The 21968-nt window shown below is 48.9% G+C and overlaps 1 protein-coding gene across 29 annotated transcripts in view; it reads right to left on the bottom strand.

Moving 5' to 3' along the window:
* ZNF618 (zinc finger protein 618) overlaps window positions 1-21968 on the bottom strand; it is a 166169-nt gene that overhangs the window by 85133 nt on the left and 59068 nt on the right. For 25 of the 29 annotated variants that reach the window (XM_075772477.1, XM_075772486.1, XM_075772482.1 and 22 more), the window contains exons 1-2: window positions 15528-15638; window positions 12914-12957 (exon numbers count right to left, since the gene is read on the bottom strand). The exons of 1 other annotated variant lie outside the window; for it this stretch is intronic. In XM_075772477.1, the coding sequence (XP_075628592.1) occupies window positions 12914-12957; window positions 15528-15623 (140 nt within the window). In that variant the 5' untranslated portion in view covers window positions 15624-15638. Of the gene's footprint in view, window positions 1-12913; window positions 12958-15527; window positions 15639-21968 lie in introns of those variants that run through there. 3 more of the 29 variants (XM_075772487.1, XM_075772502.1, XM_075772503.1) reach the window with 1 other exon arrangement.

Below are 21968 nucleotides of genomic sequence, written 5' to 3'. Positions count from 1 at the left end.
CTCTTGTGGATGTGCTATGCAGGGGACAGAGGAACCAGGAGACCATGATTACGTCATACGATGTATGAGAGAGAGGAGCATCACCAGCTGCTGCTAACAGCAGGTGAAGATAATGGGCTCCTCCTACCTTCTGTGTGTGTGGAGAGCACATCTTCATCTCTATCCTTACAGCCTCCAAAGCACCGATGGACAGACTACGCAGGAGAACTTGTCTGAAGACTACAAAGCAAGATCCTGACAGGCAGTCGGACTGACTCTTACCAGCCTCTTGCGAGCAGTGACAGAGAAAGCTGTCCCCAACAGCACAGCGTCGTGGTGATCATCAGTGGTGATCAGTGATGGTTCAATCCCTCATTCTGCTTGGACACCTGTCCTGGTTTCAGCTGGGATAGAGTTCCTTTTCTTACTAGTGGCTGGTATAGTGCTGTGTTTGGGGTTTAGGATGAGAATAATGACGATAACACACTAATATTGTAGTTGTTGCCCAGCAGTCAAGGACTTTTCAGCTTCTCACACTGCCCCACCAACGACAAGGCCAGGGGCGACCAAGAAGCCAGGAGGGGACACAGCCAGGACAGCTGACCCAAACTGGCCAAAGGGACATCCCGTACCATATGATGTCATGCTCTGTATATAACTGGGGGGTTGGCTGGGAGGCGGTGCAGCTCAGGAACTAGCTGAGCATCGGTTCCGGGTGGTGAGCAATTGTGCTGTGCATCACTTGTTTGTATATTCTAGTAGTAGTAGCAGTAGTAGTAGTAGTAGTGTCTTCCTTTTCTGCCCTATTAAACTGTCTTTATCTCAACACACGAGTTTTACCTTTTTCTTTTCGATTCTCTCCCCCATCCCACTGGGGAGGGGAGGAGTGAGCGAACGGCTGTGTGGTTGTCTTAGCTGCCAGCCAGGTTAAACGAGGACCACACCATGACCAAAGCATGAAGGTGGGTCCCTGTCCAGGCCAGGAGGTGCAGGGCAGACACCCTGTTGGCAATACACCCAACAGCGCAGCACTGAAACCCCTGAAGCAGGTCTGAGCTCTCAAAAAGCTCACTCGGTGTCTCTGCTGCACAGCGTTGGAGAGAAGGCAGCAGCAGCCATGGTAGAAGACAGCTCTTCCAGCAAGAACCAGCCTCGCTTTCTTCTGGTCCCACATGAAATCCAGTTAGTGCTCCTGTGACTTGAGCAAAATCAGGACCAGTCCAGGCTTCTTGGGTCTGAAGCTCAGCAAATTGGGTGACTGAAGTGATGCTGTGCCAAACTGGGTAGAATTGTCCCCAGGGTGCAGGGGGGAGCTGGGCTGAAGGAACAATCCTCATGGGACAGCAGAGCGTGAAGCCTCCTGGTTTGGCTGGGGAAACAGTACCAACACCACGCAGCACAACAGGAAAGAAAAAGAAGTTACTGGCACTGGAAACCTTCAGACGGGATGGGGAGGGGACATGCTCAGCCACAGCAGAACCAGGTTTCACTGAGAAGTCAGCATTCACCGCGGTCTCCACCAAGCACGGCATCGAGCCAGGAAGAAACTCACATGCTGACCCAAGAGAGGTGACCCAGTAAAGCATCATTTCTTTACCACCCCTTCGGTCCATGGATGTTGCATCCCTTGCAAGCCCGCGACACTGCACTTGGTGCCAAATTTTGCCTCCCCTGCTTATGAGCAGCTCAGAGCCTCCAGCTAGAGACAAGGATAAAGCAGCAGCAGATCCAGAACATACTTCTTCTCCAGAAATTCCCCGACAGCCACCGTGACAGAGAACATGCTGCCTGGTGGAGGGAAGAAATCGGGTCCCAGCATCACCGTGTCCAGACGTGGTTCTGCTGTTCCTTGCCTGCTTGCAGCACCACCGCAGCTGATGCACAACTGCTGGAAATGTGTCAAAAACAGGATGAGTAAGAATAGGAGTGAATTTTCAGTTCTGCAGATCCCATGGCTGGAAGCAAGTCTTACTGGTTTTGGGTGGGGGCACACAAAGAGAAGAGGACTATGCAGCTTCCGGGACATGAGCTAAGGTACTTGGTCCTGGAAGCAGAACCATGAGGTGATCCCCAGCATGAACCATGAGGTGACCACGTCTCCGAGCACTGCGACCGCCAGGCACAGAGCTCACACCGTGGTAACACTGAGGTCAGCCCCATCTTCTGAATTCCTGCGGGGCGTTGCTGGGTAATACTGGTACCACTGATCCGGCCAGAGCCTCCACTTGGTGGAGACAGCAGCGCACAAGAACTAAGGGAGAACCTACCATGAGTCAGATCCCACTCCTGGGTACCTGCAGCCATCCTTCTCATGGCGACTCTGAATGCAGTCCCCAGCCTCGTGCCGTCACTTTTCTGAGTGGAACAAGGCAATTTTACAGTGTTCAAGCGTGGCCTTTCAGGGATGAGCTGCTGGTCCAACCTGCATTTAACATCCATGGCATGATGTTCCTTGGGAAGAGGGCATTCTTCAAACAAAGCACTGTTTGCACAGGACAAAAACTTCTCAGAGAAATGAGACTAGAGATTAGCAGAGAGCACATCTGGCTTAAACCCCACCTCCTTCCACAGGGTGCATCTAACTTCTTCTCCATGTCTTTGAGCTTTCCTGGGGAACACCAACCTCCTTTACTGTTTAATGTCTTGTCTTTACTGGGTTGTGGAGCTTGGCAATCCAAGAGGCTCTTTCTTGCTGAGGAGAGGAGGCAGAAGCCTTGGGATCACACCGTCACTTGACGGCATGCCTGGCTGTTCCTACAGGTGAGGTACTGCTTCACTTTCCAGAAGAGACTATAGATTTTAAACATTAAAGAGGCAAACAAACATTGCACTCGCATGTATCACTCCTCTGACTAAGTAGGCCACATCGCCAATTACTGTATTACCCGTTCTGCCGTTTCACGAAGCTCATTTCAACATTGCTGCCTGCTTTGATCATCAGACTTTCATCTTCCGATGACGTTACGGCCACTTTCATGTCAAACACAAGCATGTGAAGGCAGAAGAGATTTAAGGAGGCCTTGATGAAGACTCATCGTGGGGAACTGGAAAAGTAGGGGTAAAAATGGGTTCCTGGGCGCATTCAGGTACAGCTTCCCTTGGTCCTACACCCATGATAGTTCATGAAGGCCCGAGGCTTTAGCACAGACGGATGATGCAGCAAGACAATATGGACAAATGATCATGCCAGAAGTACAATTTTGGCTGTAAAGCTGAGTAGCCTGGATGATGCTTCATCAGCATCAATGCAAGGAGTAATGCAAGGAGCAATGCAAGGAGCTCTTCCAGATGGAAGGACAGGAAGGAAACGGCCGACTGTTCACACCCGTCTCCTCTGCAGGGCAACACTGCACCCATGAAGCTAGCGGCCCCCCTTCCCGCTGGCCTCCTGTGGAAGCAGGAAAGGAGGAGAAGGGGTTGCAAACCAAAGAGCTGCACTATGGTGCCGTTTTCATCTTTGGAGAGCGTTTCCTTCTGGCTGTGGTAAGTGGAACCGGCAATGACTGAAAGCAAATGGGGCCTGTCAGCTGCTGCAGCCAGAAGAAACTTGCGTTTGCAGTTTGCTTTTTCTGATCTGGAGTAGCATTCTCATAAATAATGAAAGTGACTAAAAGCTACTTAAAAAACACACGCTCCTCCCTTATGAAAGAATGAGAAAAAACCCCAATTATAAAAGGACATTTCTTCCAGCTAGGAATAATTTGTCATGTAATTCTCTGAAGACAGCAACAGAAACATGCGTGCTCTGTGCTCCCTTTTGAGTGATCTGTGATTGCATATGTACTCAGATGGCTTCTAATGAGGCTATTTTTATAGCACACATCCTGCTGAGCTTTTGGGGAGGGGCAAAGTGAGATCAGTGGAGAATCAGTCTTCAACGTCAGCTCCTGTGTATTTTCTCCTCAAAAGGAGAGGAAAAGGAAACAAATGTGGACGAGGACATACCGCTCTGAATCAACACCTACGAACAAAGCTCTTCCGCCTCAGCAGCAAACGTGGAGCATCTTCAGGTTTTTCCCGGACACCACTCAAGCTAGAAGAACTAGAGACACATCACTAACGCCTTGATGCCATCAATACCCAACTCCCCCTTGGCAGAGCATGCTGTGTGCCCATTTACACTACTGAAACACACTCTTGTACAGTCCTTTGTATGCTCCTCTAGTCTGCTGGACCAAAGAAGTTCAGAAGAGTCCAGTAATGAGGACTGTGCAGTGGGCACCTGGGGCAACACGCTTTGCAGAGCCCACCAGGACAATATTGTCAGTATGACGTTACAGCTTCTCTTCTTGAAACCCACGTGCAGTTGGCTCTTCCCATGCCAAATCAGCTTTCAGAAAGAAAATAATGGGGTAGGCTGAAACTGGGCTCAATTTACAGATGTCTGCCATGGTTTTAAAAGAACCAGAAGGTTCCTGCCATGACAGGAGCTAAGGGAAGTGGAATGGATAGAACAGATTTAAATGAATGCTTGTTTTACATGGCAATGATGCAAGCAGAGATAGAAAAAGAAAGATGTAGATTTAAAATCTGCTTGTCTGATAAATTACTTCTGGTGGCCTTCCTACCCCTTCCCCATAGCTCTGGTTTGGCCCTGGGGCACCCCAGCTGTGTGGGCACCATGGCTTACACAGTGAGGAGGCAGGTGGAACGGGTCAGGAAGCTGAGACATCATATTTCAAGTTCAGGGTTAAAAGAGAGAAAAGACGGGAGCTATTTTTTCCAGTGTTATAGCTGAGCACTTTTCTTCTAGTCTCCATGCCTCCTGCTTCAGCTTTCAGATGTTCCCTCGCAGACTTGAAATCCAAAGAGACCAACCTACTCATCCAACCCAACCTCCTGTGTCACAGCTCACAGAGCTGTTCCTCTCTCAAAACTATATCTGCAGCTTGACCCAGTGCCTCTTTTACATAGGCTGTCTTGATTTTGATGTGTAACGTGCTGGAGTAACCATCACATTTCTGGGTCCCTCCTACGAGTAATTATTTTCCAAAACAGGCACCATACTTCCAGCGCAGCTTCCTGCCTCTGGCAGTTGAGCCACACTCCACTTGGGTCGCTGGGAAAGAGATGCTGGAAACATCCCTCCATAGGAGGGAACAACCTCTTCCGCTCTCTTGAATTAAGGAAAGCAAACACACTTCCTTAATGTATACTGTATACACACTGGAATATACCTTCTAATTCTTGACTCCTTCCACGAGCATTTGGGAACCTGTCTACATTTTGAAGGACAGATACTGGAGCAGGACAAAGTGTGCCACCAGCACTGTCCATAACACACACAGTGGCAGCACATGCTGGTGCGTATGTCTAAAACCCAAATTTTCTCTTGGTCACAGAGTTATACAAGGAGTTCATGGTCACCTGTGTTCCACCAGGAGACTTCAGTTCTCCTCACAATTTCCACTTCCCAAGATGCCATTGCACATTCTTGAAGTGTGAGTTTAACCTCTGGAAGCAAATGTTATAGGAAAAACCTGTTCACTCACTCTCTGAAGTTATTTTAGGGAATGGGAACTCCTTCCTCCATTAGTGGTAGAGGAGTGAAGACTTGTTGAAGAACAGAAAAAAAGAAAAAGCTGGTCAGAGCTTCAGGGCATCTTCCATGTGCAACATGCTCATGTGAACCTCATGCTTCAAGGACTTCAAGGTCACTGCTACACTGCAAGTGTTACTTCAAATCTCTCTACCTGTTTTGTCCGTGGTCCTACAGGCCGTATCCTTAGTTGATTAGTTGGTTTTCTTCACAAGGCTGGTGGATCCACCCTTTGCCATCGATGACTTACTTGAATGATCACTTATAAACTTCCCAAAGTAAGCTGAAGCTAACCAGAATGTGCAACTCTCAAAGGCCAAATTGAGCAATTAGATTTGAGGAGATCACACTAATTGGGCATGCAAAGAAGATTTTTGAGGCAAGTGAAGCAGCCCCAAACCCTGTCCTTATCTGGGACACAATAAAGTTTTCTGCTTTCTCCCCCCCAAAATAAACTGAAATCAGAGCATGAGACCACATCCTTCTGCAGGCAGAAGTGTAACAGTTACTGCCATTTAGGTTTTCCTGGAAGAAATTTGTTTAATAGATACCAATATTGTTATGGAGTTCATAAATTTAGAGGGACCTGCAGGCTTTTTAGAAGAGAGATGCCTCAAATAGGATCACTACCTGCCTCTAAGGGCAGCCAGATCTTAAACATGGAGGCAACAGCTTTCAAAAAACCCAAAATAACTAATGCAACACTTGGTGGGATGGTATGGTGTGGTGTCAGTGCTAAAATCTGGGGAAAACAGACAAACCAAGCGGCATACTTAATTTTTCCAACTAAAACACATGACCTTTCCTGACAACAAACACCGCTTCAGTAAGTGTAAGAGGAATTTAATCGTGCGTGCATTCCTCAAGGGATGCTCGGCAGCTCCAAATCCTTCAGAAAAGGTAAACTACAGGACCAAACCAGGCTGCCTCTCCTCTAGAAATTAAACATTAAAATACAAACCAGAACAATAGTCAAGAGCCACAAAGAATTCCTAAGGTATTAGCAAAACAAATTCCCTTCAGTCCTTATTAGGAATATCTTGAGGACAGTTTGAAGAGGAAAGTCTAACCAAATAAAAAAAAAATTTGGCTTATCCAACAAAAAACAAATGCGCACTGTTTGCCAAAAGCAAAAGAATTCAGTCAGATAAAAAATGCGACATACAAATGATGCAGGTTAAAAACTAAATTTAAGATGATAATAGAATAGCTGCCAGCGTCTTTAAATTTTCAAGCATGGAAATGTCAACAAAGAAATTCAGGGAAAAACAAAGAGAATAGATTAAGGGTTTATTTATATCGGTGAAAGAGCTCTATGTTACTTGACTAAGAAATGACTGAGGTGGTGACAACTGTCTGCAAACGTCCATAGGTCCCCCGACGCAGCCACGAGGAGCCTACGCTGGACTGTGCCCCGACTTGGCGGCGGCATGGCAGAGCCGCAAGATGAATGGGATAAAACCAGCAACAGGAAAAGACGGACAGAAAAGGAGGTAAGACCTTGAGCCTGGGACGACTCCCCAGCAATACAAATGAGGTGGCAGATGTCCTGCTGCTGGAGATACACGTGCGTTTAACGTACAGAAGCTATGAGGCTCAACGCCATTATCAGAACAACCCCGAGCCAGGCAGGAGAGGGGGTGACCCAAGGAAAACCATTTCCTGGTAACTCGGCTTTGCTGAAGACATTATAGCTACCACATCTCGCTACTTTATGGCCCCAGAAAGGGACGTTTCTCCAGCTCACACCAACTGAAGCCCTACAAGGCTCTGGCGTTTGGCAAACTGGTGTGAATTACACAGAAAATATGCCGGTCCCAAGGGAGCTGGGATGTATCTGAGCGCTGTTGTCTCTTTGTACGTGTACATTTGACCTTCTTTCGTCTTTCAAGAAACCCTGCCTGGGTTTCCCACAGCTTCTGCGTTGGTCGCAGTACAGAACTGAACTATCCGCTTCTCTTACATTGGCCAGAGGGGACTTTTGCGGGGGGTTTTGTGCTGGTTGGTTGGTTTGTTTCTTTTTGAAGATGGCTGGTGAGAACCCTTCAGAGAGTACCATGGTTTATTAAATACGTTGCCTAATTATTAATAGTTTTCTCTCTTTCTGACGCAGAATGAGTCTGAAGCTTTTCGCGCTCTGGGAATGAAAATCCCACAGATGGCCTTTTAAAGAAAAGGGAAATAATTTAAATCATTTTGCTTCCTGGAAACACTCAGCCTGTCCCTCCACAGGGTGGGAAGCCCACTCCCGAGGTTCGGAGAACCACGACTTCCAGCTTGAACACGCATGGAGGTTGTCCTCCCTGAATGGTGGGGATCTGGTGAGGACTGGTCAGCTGGGAGAGGAGCCTGCAGAAGAGCTGGTGCCACCCCAGGGCAGAGCCTCCCTGGGGCTACGGGAGCTGCTAGGGAGGACCTGACCGCAAGGGACAGAACAAGCAACATGGGGAGAACAGGGAAAGATGCCACCAGCGAGCTGGAGAAGGGCGAACTGAGGAGGAGGAAAGTAGGTGCAACCAATCTTCAAGACCTTCTCCTCCAGCTCGAAAGTCTCATCTTCTAAGATAGAGACTGAAATGACGAGACTACCTAAGCACCACGGCTCAGTCTGGCGTATCGGGGAAAACCGCACCGTGTCAGGGCTGGGAGACCTCCGTGCCGCAGCCTGAAGGACCTGCTGGAAATGCTCCTGCCTGCACAGCACCGTGCCTCGCCCGAGGCCAGCACCGCCGAGCCCTTCTGCTGGTCCTCCACCTCCAAGAGACCTCTCACCCTTTTCACTACTTCTACCACAGCACTGTTAACGCTGCAATAAAAATGAAACCCATCCGTGCCCTCACAGCCAGCTCATAACCCCAGAAGGTCTGGGATTTTACCTCCGTTTCGGGAGCGGAGCACGCTTTTCTGCACAGCTACATCTGTGCTGCGAGCGGGTTCCCCGGCTGGTGACAGCCCTGGTGCAGACGGGGGCTGAGCTTCCAGCTGGCTCCGTTCCCTCCGCAAACAGATGCAGTTCCTATATCAGGGTCTGATTTATTCAGCAGGAGTCTCGCACATTAAGCGTAGTTAAGTCTGAAAACAAATCTAATGACTTTAAAATAAATAGCCAACGGAGGACTTGAAACTAAAATTCTTCCTTCCTCTGACACCCACCATATAAACAATAATAATTATATAAAACCGTGTCTAACACATGACTACACAAGGCTCTGGTGACCAAGAAAAGCACACGCTGCTTGTCAGACATAATTGCACATTTGGTTTTTCAATTATTTCTTGTCAAGATCCAGAGCCCACCATCTGAATGCTGACATTAATTATTGGTAAGTAGTTAGTTTTACAATAGCATTACGGAGACTCCCAACAACTACCCGAGGTCTGCAGCTCCCAACGCCGTTCCCACGCTGCCCTCCGGTCCCTCCCAGCCCTCCAGGACTGTCACGCAGACTCACACCCACGAGCGATACCAAATCTGGTCCACCATGTGCAGAAGGGGCTTCAGAAGAAGCTTCAAGAACGTTCCCAGCAGACAGCAGCAGGGAATGGACCCCCAGGCAAGGCGCCTCATCCACAAGAGCCCCCGTCACCTACTGATGCCATCTACCAGTTGGGTCCCCTCTGAGCCCCACTCGAGCAGCACCTGACTCTTGGCAACACGCTCCAGCAGCCAACTGCCCATCATGCAAGAAAAAACCTGCCTTTTATTGGCTTTTAATTTGCTGCCTTTTAATTTTGTTGACTGTCTCTTTTTTTCTTGCAAAAGGAAAGGCAAAGTCTCTGATCTACCTTTTCTGGAGTGTTCAAAAACACGCACAGCTTTGTCATGTTGTCTCAGTTGTCGTCATCTCGAAGGCAAACAGCCGTCTCTCTTATAGCTCCCTTAAAAGAAAGGGGTTTTTCTGTGCTCCTAATAATTCTCTTCACTTTTTTAAATTTCCCATTAATAAGCATTTGGTGAGGACAGGAGCAGCACACAACTTAATAAGGTAGGAGAATAGTGAGTGTTTTCTGCCACCGCTAATTCTCAGCTGCAAACAGCTGCACGCGCTGAACCATGTTATTTCAAAGGCAGCAGACAGGCCCGATCAGAGCTGTGGGGGTGATAAGATCATAAAAATCCTGTGCCTTCAGAGCTTTAAACATTTACTTGAAACAGAATAAAATCAGTTCAATACAATAAATAAATAAAAATAGGATTGACCCAATACTATGGTCGCCACATTAAGAGCAAACATGCTATAGGAAAAAAAAGAAAAAAAAGTTGCAGAAAGGTAAAAGTTGTCCTGGCAACCTTATTTTGCTTATATTTTTTACTGATATAATTTAATCATTAAAAGCTTCCTCAATAGTTTGCAATTACTGAGAGTTTCAAGCAGCAACAACTTTGGAAAACGTCTATCTTGTATCTCCAGCCATTAACGGCCTCACAGATTTCGTCAAAGCCACATTTCAACCTTCAGTCACTGCTAAAGCTTTCTTGAAATACTAGATTTTTAATTAGGTTTGGTTTTTTTTTTCAACGGACTTGGTCATTTTCCTTTTTTTTTCGACCATCTTTTGTTCAGTCAGGTAGATGCTGAAGTGGATTTCGTTTCCACTCTTCCGAAGGACAGAGGAGATGGCCAGCCTCACACTTCTCCCTTTACATACAAAGCAACAGCGACAAGGGAAGGACGCTCTGCCACCCCGATGGGACTTGGGTTCCTGCCTTCGGGAAGAGGGTGCCCAGGAGGATGCTGAGCGCTCGGCCCCAGGGGCACCCCTCGCCTGCCCAGGAAGGGAGGACACCCCAAAGGGTCAGCTCCTACACAGAGAATGCTCTGGCAAGAGATACAAAATCGAGTTAAAAGCCAGAATAAAGAATTTAGGGGAAGGAGATGATGCCTGGCTCCCTTCCCCTTGCTCCTCAGCCTATGCCCAGCTTTCCTTCATGCAGGCTGATTCCCAGCATCCCGAGAGCGAGCACTGCTGGACCGCACCGATGAGCCACCCCAAAATGGGGAAAAGAGAACTTTTCCTCTGTGTAAGACACTCGGTGCTGGTGCTGCTCCCACTGGCACCCCAGAGGCGTTTCAATGCCGGGCAGCGCCGCCGGACCGAAAAGCTGCTGGTGCTGAGGGTACTTCATTCTGAAACGCTGAGCAGCGGAGCCGGGGGGCCGGGCAGGGACCGGGGCTGTCGTGGTGAGGAGCACTCGAGGCACGTTTAGCCGCAGGTGGCAGGGGAGGACCCGCACCACAGTGTTTCGGAGATCAGAACAATGGAACGGGCTTTTAACGTGGAAGGATGTGTTTCACCTGAGGGATAAAACTTCAGCAGCGCTTTCAAGTCTCCGGAGGGAACAGGAGGGTGCTCTGGCATACGGTCAGCAGAGAGATGGTGTCACGGGCAGTGCAAAGGGCAGGACGTGAAACGCAGCTCGAGCTGTGAAGGAGGCAGGCAGCGCTGGAGGGGAGCGCTGGGGCTCGCTGCTTTGCTGCCAAGGGCCGTGGGTGGCCGAGGAAAAGCCTCGTGTCTCACCAGGGTCTGCTCCACGCAGGGCTGGTGGCCGGCCCCGGGCAGGGGAGCGGCACCGAGCCCGGCAGCAGTGACTGGCAAACCTCGTCTGGGTGCACCGGCGGTGGTCTCACTCCGCGCAGATCATGACAACGCGGGGATGGTGGCTTCTGCCGCACCGCCGCAGCTGCACCGCGCCACTGCGGCGTTCAGGGGCTGCCCACGCCGCTGTGCCCCCTCGCCGAGGAAGGGGCAGGTGATGCTTATGGAGACGACGCCAGGACAGGGTGCAGCCCCAAGCACCATGCTGACGTTTTTCCATGGCAGCCAAACTGGCTCTGGTTTTCTGCTGTCCATTGTCCCCCGTCCATGCTGATGTAACCCAGAAATGTGCCTCAGGTGCTCCGCAGTCCCCTCAACGAGCTGTGCATTGTCTCACCACGTGAAGGCACCTCCTTGACTTTCCTACCATCTCCTCCAACTCTCATGGATGTTTCCATGCTCCGCTGCAGCCCACTCCCCTTCCTGGGCCATCTTAGCATTGTCCCCATTTCCAGTCTGGCATCTCTGATCTCCTACATCTCCACCTATTTTTAACTGCAAAACCTTTTAAACCTGCGAGATGAGTTTGCCACATTGCTCATGGATGACTGACAACCAGGAACCAGCTTTGAGCACACACGGGGTCAGGTAAATCTGAGTGTCACCAAAACCACGCTTTGCTCCCAGCTCCCACCACCTCCCCACGCTGCCCGGCACATCAACACTGCTCTGCAGAGGAAACCCAGCTACAAGGAATTTGTGCCTGGCCAAGGAAGGAAAGCTGCCCCTCCTTCCATGCGTTCACAGCTCTGGACCAACTCCAGCACATGTTGGATGTTGGGCAGTGGACACTGCAGGAGACTTTTCCAGCAGGTCCCCCTGACCGCTGGAAGGACCCACGTGAGCATCACCCACCCACCCCGGAAACACAGCCATCTTGGGGTGAGGGGGAAGCCACCGCACACCCGATGCCTTTGGGGTTTGGGGGCTGCTTCGGTAACCCCAGCACTGGTGCAGCTCAGCCACACCAATGCCAGGGCTGGACACTCCCCATCGCCCGCTCAGCACAGGCTGCCGGCTGCTCCTCCAGGGATGGAGAGGGACCAAGAGGCACCATCTTTAGCGCTTCCCAGCACACAAGGTAAGATGCCCTACAGCATCAGCAGGGGATGGAGAGATGGAGAGGCCACAGCAGACCCAACCTCATCACCTCCCTCTTCTTTGTGCCAGGCTTTCCTGCTGCTCACGCCGGGGCTGCGTGCCTCCTGCCCACACCGTGCAGGGCTGCCGGGACGTGCCGGCCGGGGGGCTGCCACATGCCCCAGGCACCCTGCCCACCACCACCACACCAGGGGTGGCAGCAAACAGGGCACCTGGAGCAGCGTCCCCCATATGGGACATGTCTTGTACCCACCAGAGCCAGTGCTGCACAGACAGCCCTTAGCGGGATCAGAGGGCTGGGGCAGGGGGACACCCCCCTCCTCTGCCCTTGCATGGGAGCAGGGGAATCTGCACCCAACCGCCGCAGCACAGCCCAAGGTCCATCCAAGAACCTCATCCTGCGATGGTCTTTGCACCACGGCGTGGGCACGGGGTTGGGGGCACTCAGCTGTATCAGCCTGCGCTGCACACAAACCGCCTCACCTCACAGCCCCAAGGCCAAAATGATCCTTCTTGCATCTATCTTCCTAGCAAAATCCAAACCTGGGTGTATGGACGCTGTGCTCTAACAGCTCCCAACTCGCCCCTCTCATGCAGTCACCCTTCGCCACCCATCTCCGAGAGGGAGAGCCGCATCGAAGCCGAGCCGCATCTGCCCACTGCATCCCACCGCAGCAGAGAAAACCATCCACCTACCTGCTGGAAGAGCTCCTCCGCCCACTGCTGTTGCTCTCGTCGGCCTAAGGGAGCAAAAGACATCAAAAAAAAAGGCTGTTTAGGTTAAAAAAGGCAAGGCTGCCCTCCAAACTCTTCCTGCTAGCACGCTGCACCAAAATTCCTGGGTTTTTAATCCATTCCGAGTTACAAATGCCCTGTGCTCAGTGTACCTGGGACACGTCGTGCACCAAAACCCAGGTTTGCAGGAGGCCAAGACGAGACTGCAGATGCATCCCCACCACGGAGCCGACTTCCTGAGTCGATTCCCTCTGACTGCTCTCGTGCGATTATTTTCTTGCGCTTTACCAAAGTTTAAAGTAACAATCCCTCCGATGCAAAAATATGCAATTTGCAGGAGGGAAATAGGGCAGAAATAGCCAAATTCAATGCTGTGTCCAAGCTGAGATGGCCCCGCTCCTGGATTAGAGGGGCAGGACCGGTGCACCTCCCTTCGTTAGCAATGAATTGCCTAATTGAGCCCCTCCAGGCTGTTAGAAGGGACCGAGCGGGGAGTAACCAAGGTCTCCTCCTTTTTGCCTCCTTCCTCCAGTTCTCTGATGAGAGGCTTCCTTGGAAAGACAATATTATTCCAAACCCAGAAATTTTATTTCTGAATTTGTGCAAATACAAGTTAAAAGATATTAGCTGCATTTCACATTTTGTGCAAATGGCAGAAACAGGCAATTCATGTGCAGCAGGATGGGGGCTAGCCAACGATTTCGATAAAATAAACCCTTTTTTAATTTAAATGCTAATGCACTGAATTAAAATTTAATAACTGAGGAAATTGAAAAGCCGAGCAGGAATATTGGAAATAAATCCAAGCAGAAACAGCTGAAATTAAAAATTCTAGAGAGTGGGAGGATAGCAGCTAAGCTGTCTTATATGATTACATTTTTTTTTTTTTTTTTTTTTTTTTTTTCAGAACTAAGGGGGGAAGGAAAAAAATCCTATCTTTGGCTGGCTGTAGGGCAGTAAATCGAGAGTGCTGTGATTTATTGCTCAATTTTCCTGAGGGAAAAAGGCTTTCTTTCATGCTGAAATATTTCATAAATTTCAAGCCAGCATAAATTCTTAATTTAAAAGTTATGGAGGTCACATTTAGTGCACTGGTGCAATTCTGAAATCTTAAAGGAATAGCAACCAAAAATTGCAATTTGATTTTATTTTTTTAATTCTTCGTGTGAAATTTTGTTCAAAGGGATTCTCCAAGTTACACAAAGCAGTGACACGTCCTGGCTTCTAAAGGTTTAAGAAAACCACTGGAAATTAAGAGATAAAAATCTAATTCAATTACAAAAAGGGGTTTTTTTATTATTGTTGTTATTATTGTTAGCCACTTGAGGAATTTCTGTTAAAAAATTTCCTCCCTCCATTGCCTGGGAAAAGCCAGAAGGGAGGAGCTGACAATGTAATTGCTTCTGTTAGATCTCCAATCTTTTGTGAGCACTGATATGTTCATTTGTTATACAGCTGTTCAGCTACAGAAAGGATGTCAGAGCACCCATAATTCAAAGCAATCAATCAAAAATTAATGATTTGTCATGCTTACACAATGGAAAAAAAAAAAAAAAAAAAAAAAAGCTTTATGGGTTCCTGCAACTGGTAGATTGCTCAAACCTTCGGGGCATTTTCTAGAAGATTAGATCTGTGTGTACAAGAAAAAAAAAAAGTGGGGAAAAAAATGAAAAAAAAGAGACTTAATGTACGGACAGGGCAGAAACCTTGTGGGGTGCTGGGGAACAGCGTTATCAGAGATGCCCCAGAGATGGGGTACGCTACCGCTCCTGTCCGTTTAAAGAGCTCCCTGCAGAACCCAACCTCGCCAGCCACCCTGCCAGCCACGTTCCCCAGTCACGGGGGAATTGCCCGGGCTCCTGCAACTATAATTCCACATGAAAAATGCCCGATGAATATAAAGGTCGCCTGGACGAGTGCTCGTGAAAGCTGCAAAATACAGAAGCCGAAGCTAAAGGCACAGCCTCAACACTGCCTCCGCATCACCTGTGGGATCACTCCAGCTGCAACACCAAGTTTTACCTAAATATTACTAAAAAAATTAAAATATTTCAGTTTGGGAAGAACATAGCCAACCTCAACTTTGGAAAACTATCTGAGATTGCAAAGTTACTCATCCTCCACATAAGAAGGAATTTCCTTAGATATAAACTAATACGGGGAACCCACTGCGCAGGGATCGTGCTCCTGACGTGAAGCATGTCGATGTCCCGATGTCGTATTTTATTCCTGGTTACACGCACGCGTTGGCTGGTGCCTCCCGTGTGATCTACCGCCCAACCCAATGCAGGTATTACTCTGCGACAGATCACACATGTAATTCGGTTTTTGTTCCTTTTCGTATTGGTATTTGGGGTTGAGCAAATCAATTCCTGGAAATAAACATCGTGGCGACTGCAGCCGCTGCACTCCCCAACCACCCCTGAGCAACTGCACAGCACCTTCTGCTGGGGCCTATATGCAACTTTATTATTTACTTCTTTTTTTGCTTCCCTTCCCCATTCTGTGTGTCTGCCCTACTGAATTTTCCCCTTCTGTCCCTTTTAAAAAAAAAAAAAATTTTTTTTTCTAATACCAATTTTCTGGCTTTTTGACCTCTTTTCATGAACAATTCACAGACTCTCCTCTCTCGGGACGCAGCACACACCACTGCGAAGAACAAGATTTCCATGAAGAGCACAGAAAAGGGAAAGGTGTGATGGTGCGACCCCACCAGCATTAGGGGGTTTCTTTATTTTAAAAGAAAAAAAAAAAAAAACAACAAGAAAAAAAAAAGGAATTGCAAGAACTAAGAGCGCTCAATCTAGATGGTTTCACACCAGCCAAGGTGCTTTTGGAGAGGAAGCATCTCCAGGGCATCTCCCAGGCAGCCCGTGGGGAAAACACCCAAAACCCACCGATGGACATGGGCAGAGCTGCCACGGTTGGTTTTGGGCTGCTGCAAGCCCACGGCTGACTCCTTAGTTTGGATCCATCAGACCTCAATGCCAAGCCAAGTCTGAATGAAATCAGATCTAGCGGTCTTAGTCTAGTTTTAGCTGTCTGGTTTCTGGATGCTTAAATAAGCCCACCCTCACCAAAGGTGCCACCAGGAGACACCTTCACACACTGCTCCAGTTTCCAAACATGCAATTAACTGGCAAATTTTCTGTGCCAGCAATTTGTCTTGGTTACAAACTCTTTAGGAACAGCTCTGTTTTGTTCAGCACTTGTGCAGCGCCAAGCACAGCGAATCCCGGCCTGGCCTAAGGCTCCAAGATGATCCAATCATCCATCCCGGCACCCGCACTGCCCGAGACCACGGCACATCCAGCTGAAATGTGGGAAGATGATTTCCTCCCATCATATGTGGTATGCAAAGGTGAAAAAGCGTAATAAAGATGTGCCACGGTGTGGCATAAACACAATTACAAGCTAAAAAAACCCCCAACCTATAGCAGGACAGTGTATAAAAGTTGATCCGAGCCAAGCGATGTCCCTCAGCTCTCCATGGAAAGAGGCAGGGCCGGGCTGCCGTGGCACGATGCCCAGGACCCTGTTAGGCGGCTCCGACCCTCAGCAATCGCGCAAAGCAAATCTCCAAAATAACCTTGATGCCAAAGACCGATGGATTTGAACCGGTGGACGTGTCTCCGGCGCCTGGCCGGGCGGCAGCACCCGCTGTGCTGCGGGATGGGGCTGCCCGAAGAACCAGCCATCGCAGCTGGCTGGACCCCCCCGGAGCCGGGCAAGGGCCACCCCAGCGTCCAGCAGAACATCTCCACCCCACGGTGGCACCATCGGGGACTCCAGTCTGCAACCCCACCCGAAAGGCGACCTCCTCCTCTCCTGCTCCAGGCTCACCTTCAGCACGGGGAAAAACTGGGAAATGCCTACCCACGTTTTTAAAAATTGGGCTGAAATAAGCTTTTTTCCTTTTATTTTACAGTAAGCCCATTTGGAATCAAACATGAAGGGATGATGCCTTTTGCAGGCCGTGCTATTCATCCATTTAAAATAAAAAATTACATTTAAATTCTAAAAAAAAAAGGTATTTACGGAATAGAAATATTGTAAGAAGTCGAAGTGGTGAATTGCTGAAAATCACCATTTAACCGCCAGCAACCAGAATGGGCTGAAATGGGTCGGAGCAGCTTTCGACAAAGTAGCACCTTTGGGAAGGGCGAAGAGAAATCTGCGCGCCAGTTTACCCAGGTAATTTAATTCGGTGACTTCTTCATTCATAATTGAAAAAGCAGAGGAGCAGAGTTTGCATCTGCCTGCCAGTCGGCGAGCAGGGGAGGATGGACGCAGGGCTCTGAAACACAGGCTGGATAATTAGTCATACAATCTCTCACGTAAAATAATTTACAATTCAAAATATGATTCCCTAAAGCTGCTTTTGTATGTCTCGGGTACGTTTAAGGTAGTTTTGTTTAACCAAGGCTAATAAATATCTTTTAAATTAAAATGCACGAAAGCAGAATGTGGTTTCTGGCCATATGCTCCACAAGTCGTAAGCGAAAAGTAAATCATGTGATAAATAAGAAATGTATCAGTCAACATCTCCTAACAGGATAAAGTGTCAAAAATTAGGAGTCCAAGCAGATGTATAACTGACCTGAGAAATCCATGTTTATAGAAAGGGCAACACTATATTGGGAAAAAACCCCAACATTTTAACAGCTACTGCAAAACAAAAAAAATAAGTAAAACCCATAAAATCTTAAATGAGATTTCAGAAGATTTAAGCACGGGTTTTCTGCCTGATCACTTAAATGATGATTAAAAACAATTATTCAAATCACTTGGATTTGCATCCACGTACGGCACGCGCAGATCTGCTCCCAGCGGCGTGACGCCCGGCGCGGGATGGGGGTGCCAGGACCTCCCCTACCCGCCACCGCCAAAGCCCTCCCCAGGGGGGAAAAGGTTTTAAATCTATTTATTTATTCGTACACAGCCACCCCCCCCCCCATGATTTGCCTCTGAATTTCATCCCAACTCTGCCGAGGGGAGATCCCCCTAATTCTCCCTGGGGTTTGCAGGAGAAGCCGCTCGCCCCAGCTCCTCTCCCAGCGCAGGGAAAGTCAGCTTTACTCTCCAGATGCTTTGTAAAGGGGCTGAGTTGTTTGTTTTATCTGAGGAAAAAAAAGAAAAAAAGTCCAAAACTCAAAACCCCCAAATGCCTTCACAAAGACAAGTGAATAATTTTTGACAAAACACAAAACACACGTACAGTTTAGGAACAACCCAGCAGTACCCAGCGTGGAAAATTTCGCCCCAAATAATTAAAATTTGGCAAGAGGAGAAGCAACTGAAAACAGGTCTCACAAAGGAATGCGCCATAAAAATAACTGCAGGCCTGCCTACCTGCGCTGTCTGTTATTATTAACTTCAGAGTAACAGAAAATGCAGGAAGTATCTTTTTTTTTTTTTTTCCAAACAAAGGGCAAGACATTGGCAGTTTCCTATGTAATTTTCATGAAATAGCAAAAAAAAAAAAAAAAAAAAAAAAAAGAAAAAAGAAAAAAGAAGCCCCGCATCACACCGAAACATCTGCAGAGCACAAGGACCCATAAATACGCCCATGCCCCTTTATTTTAATAAAGGATCTTTGCTTCCTCCTGCCAATACAGCGGACGCTAAGGAAACCCAAATCCCCGGGTTTTGCACGGCACTGCAGTCCCCTACATCACTCCCGTGTCCTTCTTACCCCCCTCAAGCTCAGTGATGTCCCCCAAAGTTTATAAAGAGCAGGGAGCACCGATGGGTGAGCTGAGCAGGACTCGTGCCCGGGCGCTTCCCGGAGCCAGGGCATCCCCCGCACAAAGGAAAATCATCTCCGATGCTTCAGGCTACTGTGGCTTGTCCCGTCCTCAGCCTTTGCCTTTGCAGGTCATAGAATGAATCATGGAATCCCAGACTGGTTTAGATTGGAAGACATCTTAAAGCCCATCCAGTCCCACCCCTGCCATGGGCAGGGACACCCTCCACTAGCCCAGGTTGCCCAAAGCCCCATCCAACCTGGCCTTCAACACTGCCAGGGAGCCAGGGGCAGCCACAGCTTCTCGGGGCAACCTGTGCCAGGGCCTCAGCACCCTCACAGGGAAGGATTTCTTCCTCACATCTCATCTCCATCTGATCTCTTTTAGTTTAAAATCTAGATCTGTAAGGGCAACCTCAAAAGAGATGAATTTTCCACCAGGGAACGAGTAAGTTCCTTGGGCCAGAGGAATGTGCTGCCTATTTCCTCAGCTGCAGCCTCCCCTCAAGAAACAACCAAAATAATAATAATAATAAAAAATATCTGCAAGGAGGAAATCTGAGCTCTACCCAGGGCATCTTCCCTGGTTCCGCAGCAGAGCTGAGCCCCAGGAGCGAGGGACCCCTGTCCCCCCATGCCCATCGTGGGGGCTGCAAACATCCCCCGTCCTGACCGTGGGGCAACACCGCTGAGATGCAGGCCAGGGATGCCAGTGGCAGCTTTAAAAAAAAATAGTGTCAAAATTACTCGTGAGCATCTGGGGGAATTTTGCCCTTTTACTCAGCTGCAGCCTTGCTGCGAGAAAAAACAGCGCACAGATGGGCTGAGGTCAGTGCTGCTTCCTGCGGCAAGGGGGAAAACCCGACAGTAAAAAAAATCTGAGATTTCTGAACCCTCTGAGATGAGAATAGCGGGAGTGTTTTCTACTTGAAGTCATCCAAAGAAAAAGGCAGCGACTCCCATCCTGGCCGCAGAAACACTTGCGGCTCCTGCCAAGCCACGGACAAGCTTTCAGCCAGGCGAGAAGGATGACGGAGGCGCTGACGATGGGTATAAACCAAACCTGCCGGGGACGCACGCAGGTGATCATAGAATCCCAGAATCCCAGACTGGTTTGGGTGGGAAGGGACCTCACAGCCCACCCAGTCCCACCCCTGCCATGGGCAGGGACACCCTCCACTAGCCCAGCTTGCCCAAAGCCCCATCCAACCTGGCCTTGAACACTGCCAGGGAGCCAGGGGCAGCCACAACTCAACATGCCCAACACCTCCACTGCACGAGCATGGGGACATCTGAGACATGGTGGTACCAAAAGCCCATGGAGCACCCCTCGGTGTGAAGACAGTGATGTCATTTGGGCTCTAACACAGCGTATAGGAAAGTCTCCAGCATGAGGGGAGGGTGCTCGTTACTCCTGGCTGTACACGTTACTTAAACCGAGCTTTAGAAAGACTTATTTTAACATTGAGATTTTGCAGGTTCACTCATGGGAAGATGCCGAGGCGACTGTGACACGTAGGGACACAATGTGTCCCCAGCACCCCCGTGCTGGACAGACGGAGCATCCTGACGCTCGACGCTTGGGGACACAGGGAGCCCGTCACTCCCCACACGGCTGCTCCAAAGCTCCGTGTTTGGAGCATGTTTGAGCAGACCAAAATTCAGGAGGTTTATTGAGCAGCCACCTCACCCACGTGAGCACCTCCACCACATTTATGCATGCAAATAAATGCCTGCTGGAGACGGCTGCTCAGCCTAAAAAGAAATCAGAGCCGTTTCTAGATGGGAATACAGCATCACCCAAGCTTGGCCAGGCTCCTGGCCACATCCCCTCCTTGCTGGTGACCAACCTCCCGAAGAGGACGCTTGTCAAGGAAGACCTTGACCCAGCAAACACCATCACCGAGGGCAATGGTACTGCAGGACCACAGCACTCGGGCAAGGACATCCAAGGATGTTCCACCACAAGAGCGTTCCAGCTGCAGAGGAGACGCTCTCGCCCCTCATCTGTCCATCCCAGGTGAAGCCAGGGGTCTCCTCCAGTCCCCCCCGCGGAGGTGCAGAGTGACCCCCCCCTTTCCTAGTGCCCATCCCTGTGGTCCCGGGGATAATTAACGGCTGACGATATTTCTCACCGCTTGCCTTCCCGCAGGTTCCCAGTCATCGCGAAGCCGCTAGGTGCCTCCCAAATACTAATTAGTGAGACAGACACTAATGACAAAACCAGCCAGGAGGTCGATCAGCCCAATGCAAAGGTCAGGCGTGAGCACGGGATTTCACTGGAGAAGCCGAGACGGGAATGGTCCCCTCTGCTCGTGTAGTTTCACTTCTGACTTCAGCCGGGGGCCCTCTCTACACTGATTTCAATTCTCTTTGTATTGGCAGGAGAATTATTTTTCTTTCAACTTCTTTTTTTTTCTTGCAATCGGCGGGACTGGGTTTGCTCAAATTTTTCCCCAAATCCTTATCTTGGGCAGAGAAAGTTGCAGCACGGAGGTAAAAATTGTAAGTAGGCAAATAATAATAATAAAAAAATCACAATTAAAATCTAGAACTTATTCAGTTCCATCGTGTTTACTTCTTGCCTACTGTTTATTATCTTCCCATTTTTTAACCTTATTTTAATAACTTGGGTGTGCTGCCTGCATCCGCCCAATTTCCAAGCCATCTCAATAACTCGTAATTACAAGTTCTTCTAAGAAGTTTCAAACCAAAAAGGTCGAATTCCTGCTGGAAAAGGCACACACAGGGTTTTGCTAATCGGGAAGCCATGGAAACACCCAGATCAGCGAGGCAGTGAGAAATCCCATCACAGAATCACCACCAGCCTGGCCAGGCGCTGAACCACGCCAGCGCCTTTTCGTCTCAAAATGGAAAAAAATTGCCTTTGAAGGACCCACGGTTTTTGTGTCACCTACCATTCGCTCCGGCTCTCGATACTTCAGATATTCGCAGACATGTTTAAGGGCTGTAAGCAGTTGCCTCTGAGTCAAGGGAATATTCGTATGAGTAATTTTATGAACTTGCTGAAAGTACTGGCAGAATCTGTGCTTTGAATTTCAATTTTTCTCCTGTGGCAGCCCAGGGAAATTCAAGTAGCACATGCTAGCAGAAGCAGACCGAAGAAAGGGAACATTAAATAATTTTTAACCTAAAACTACAAATGTTCAAACAAGTATTAAAAAGCTTCAACCTGACACACCTCCCCCCCCCCGCAAAAAAACCAGTCATGAAATTAAAATTATGAATTAAATCAATGCAGCAAATTGG

The sequence above is a fragment of the Balearica regulorum genome, chromosome 20, assembly GCF_011004875.1.
Source record: "Balearica regulorum gibbericeps isolate bBalReg1 chromosome 20, bBalReg1.pri, whole genome shotgun sequence".
Lineage (NCBI taxonomy): Eukaryota > Metazoa > Chordata > Aves > Gruiformes > Gruidae > Balearica > Balearica regulorum.
Note: the sequence above shows the minus strand (reverse complement) of the source record. Positions and strands in the feature narration are given on the sequence as shown.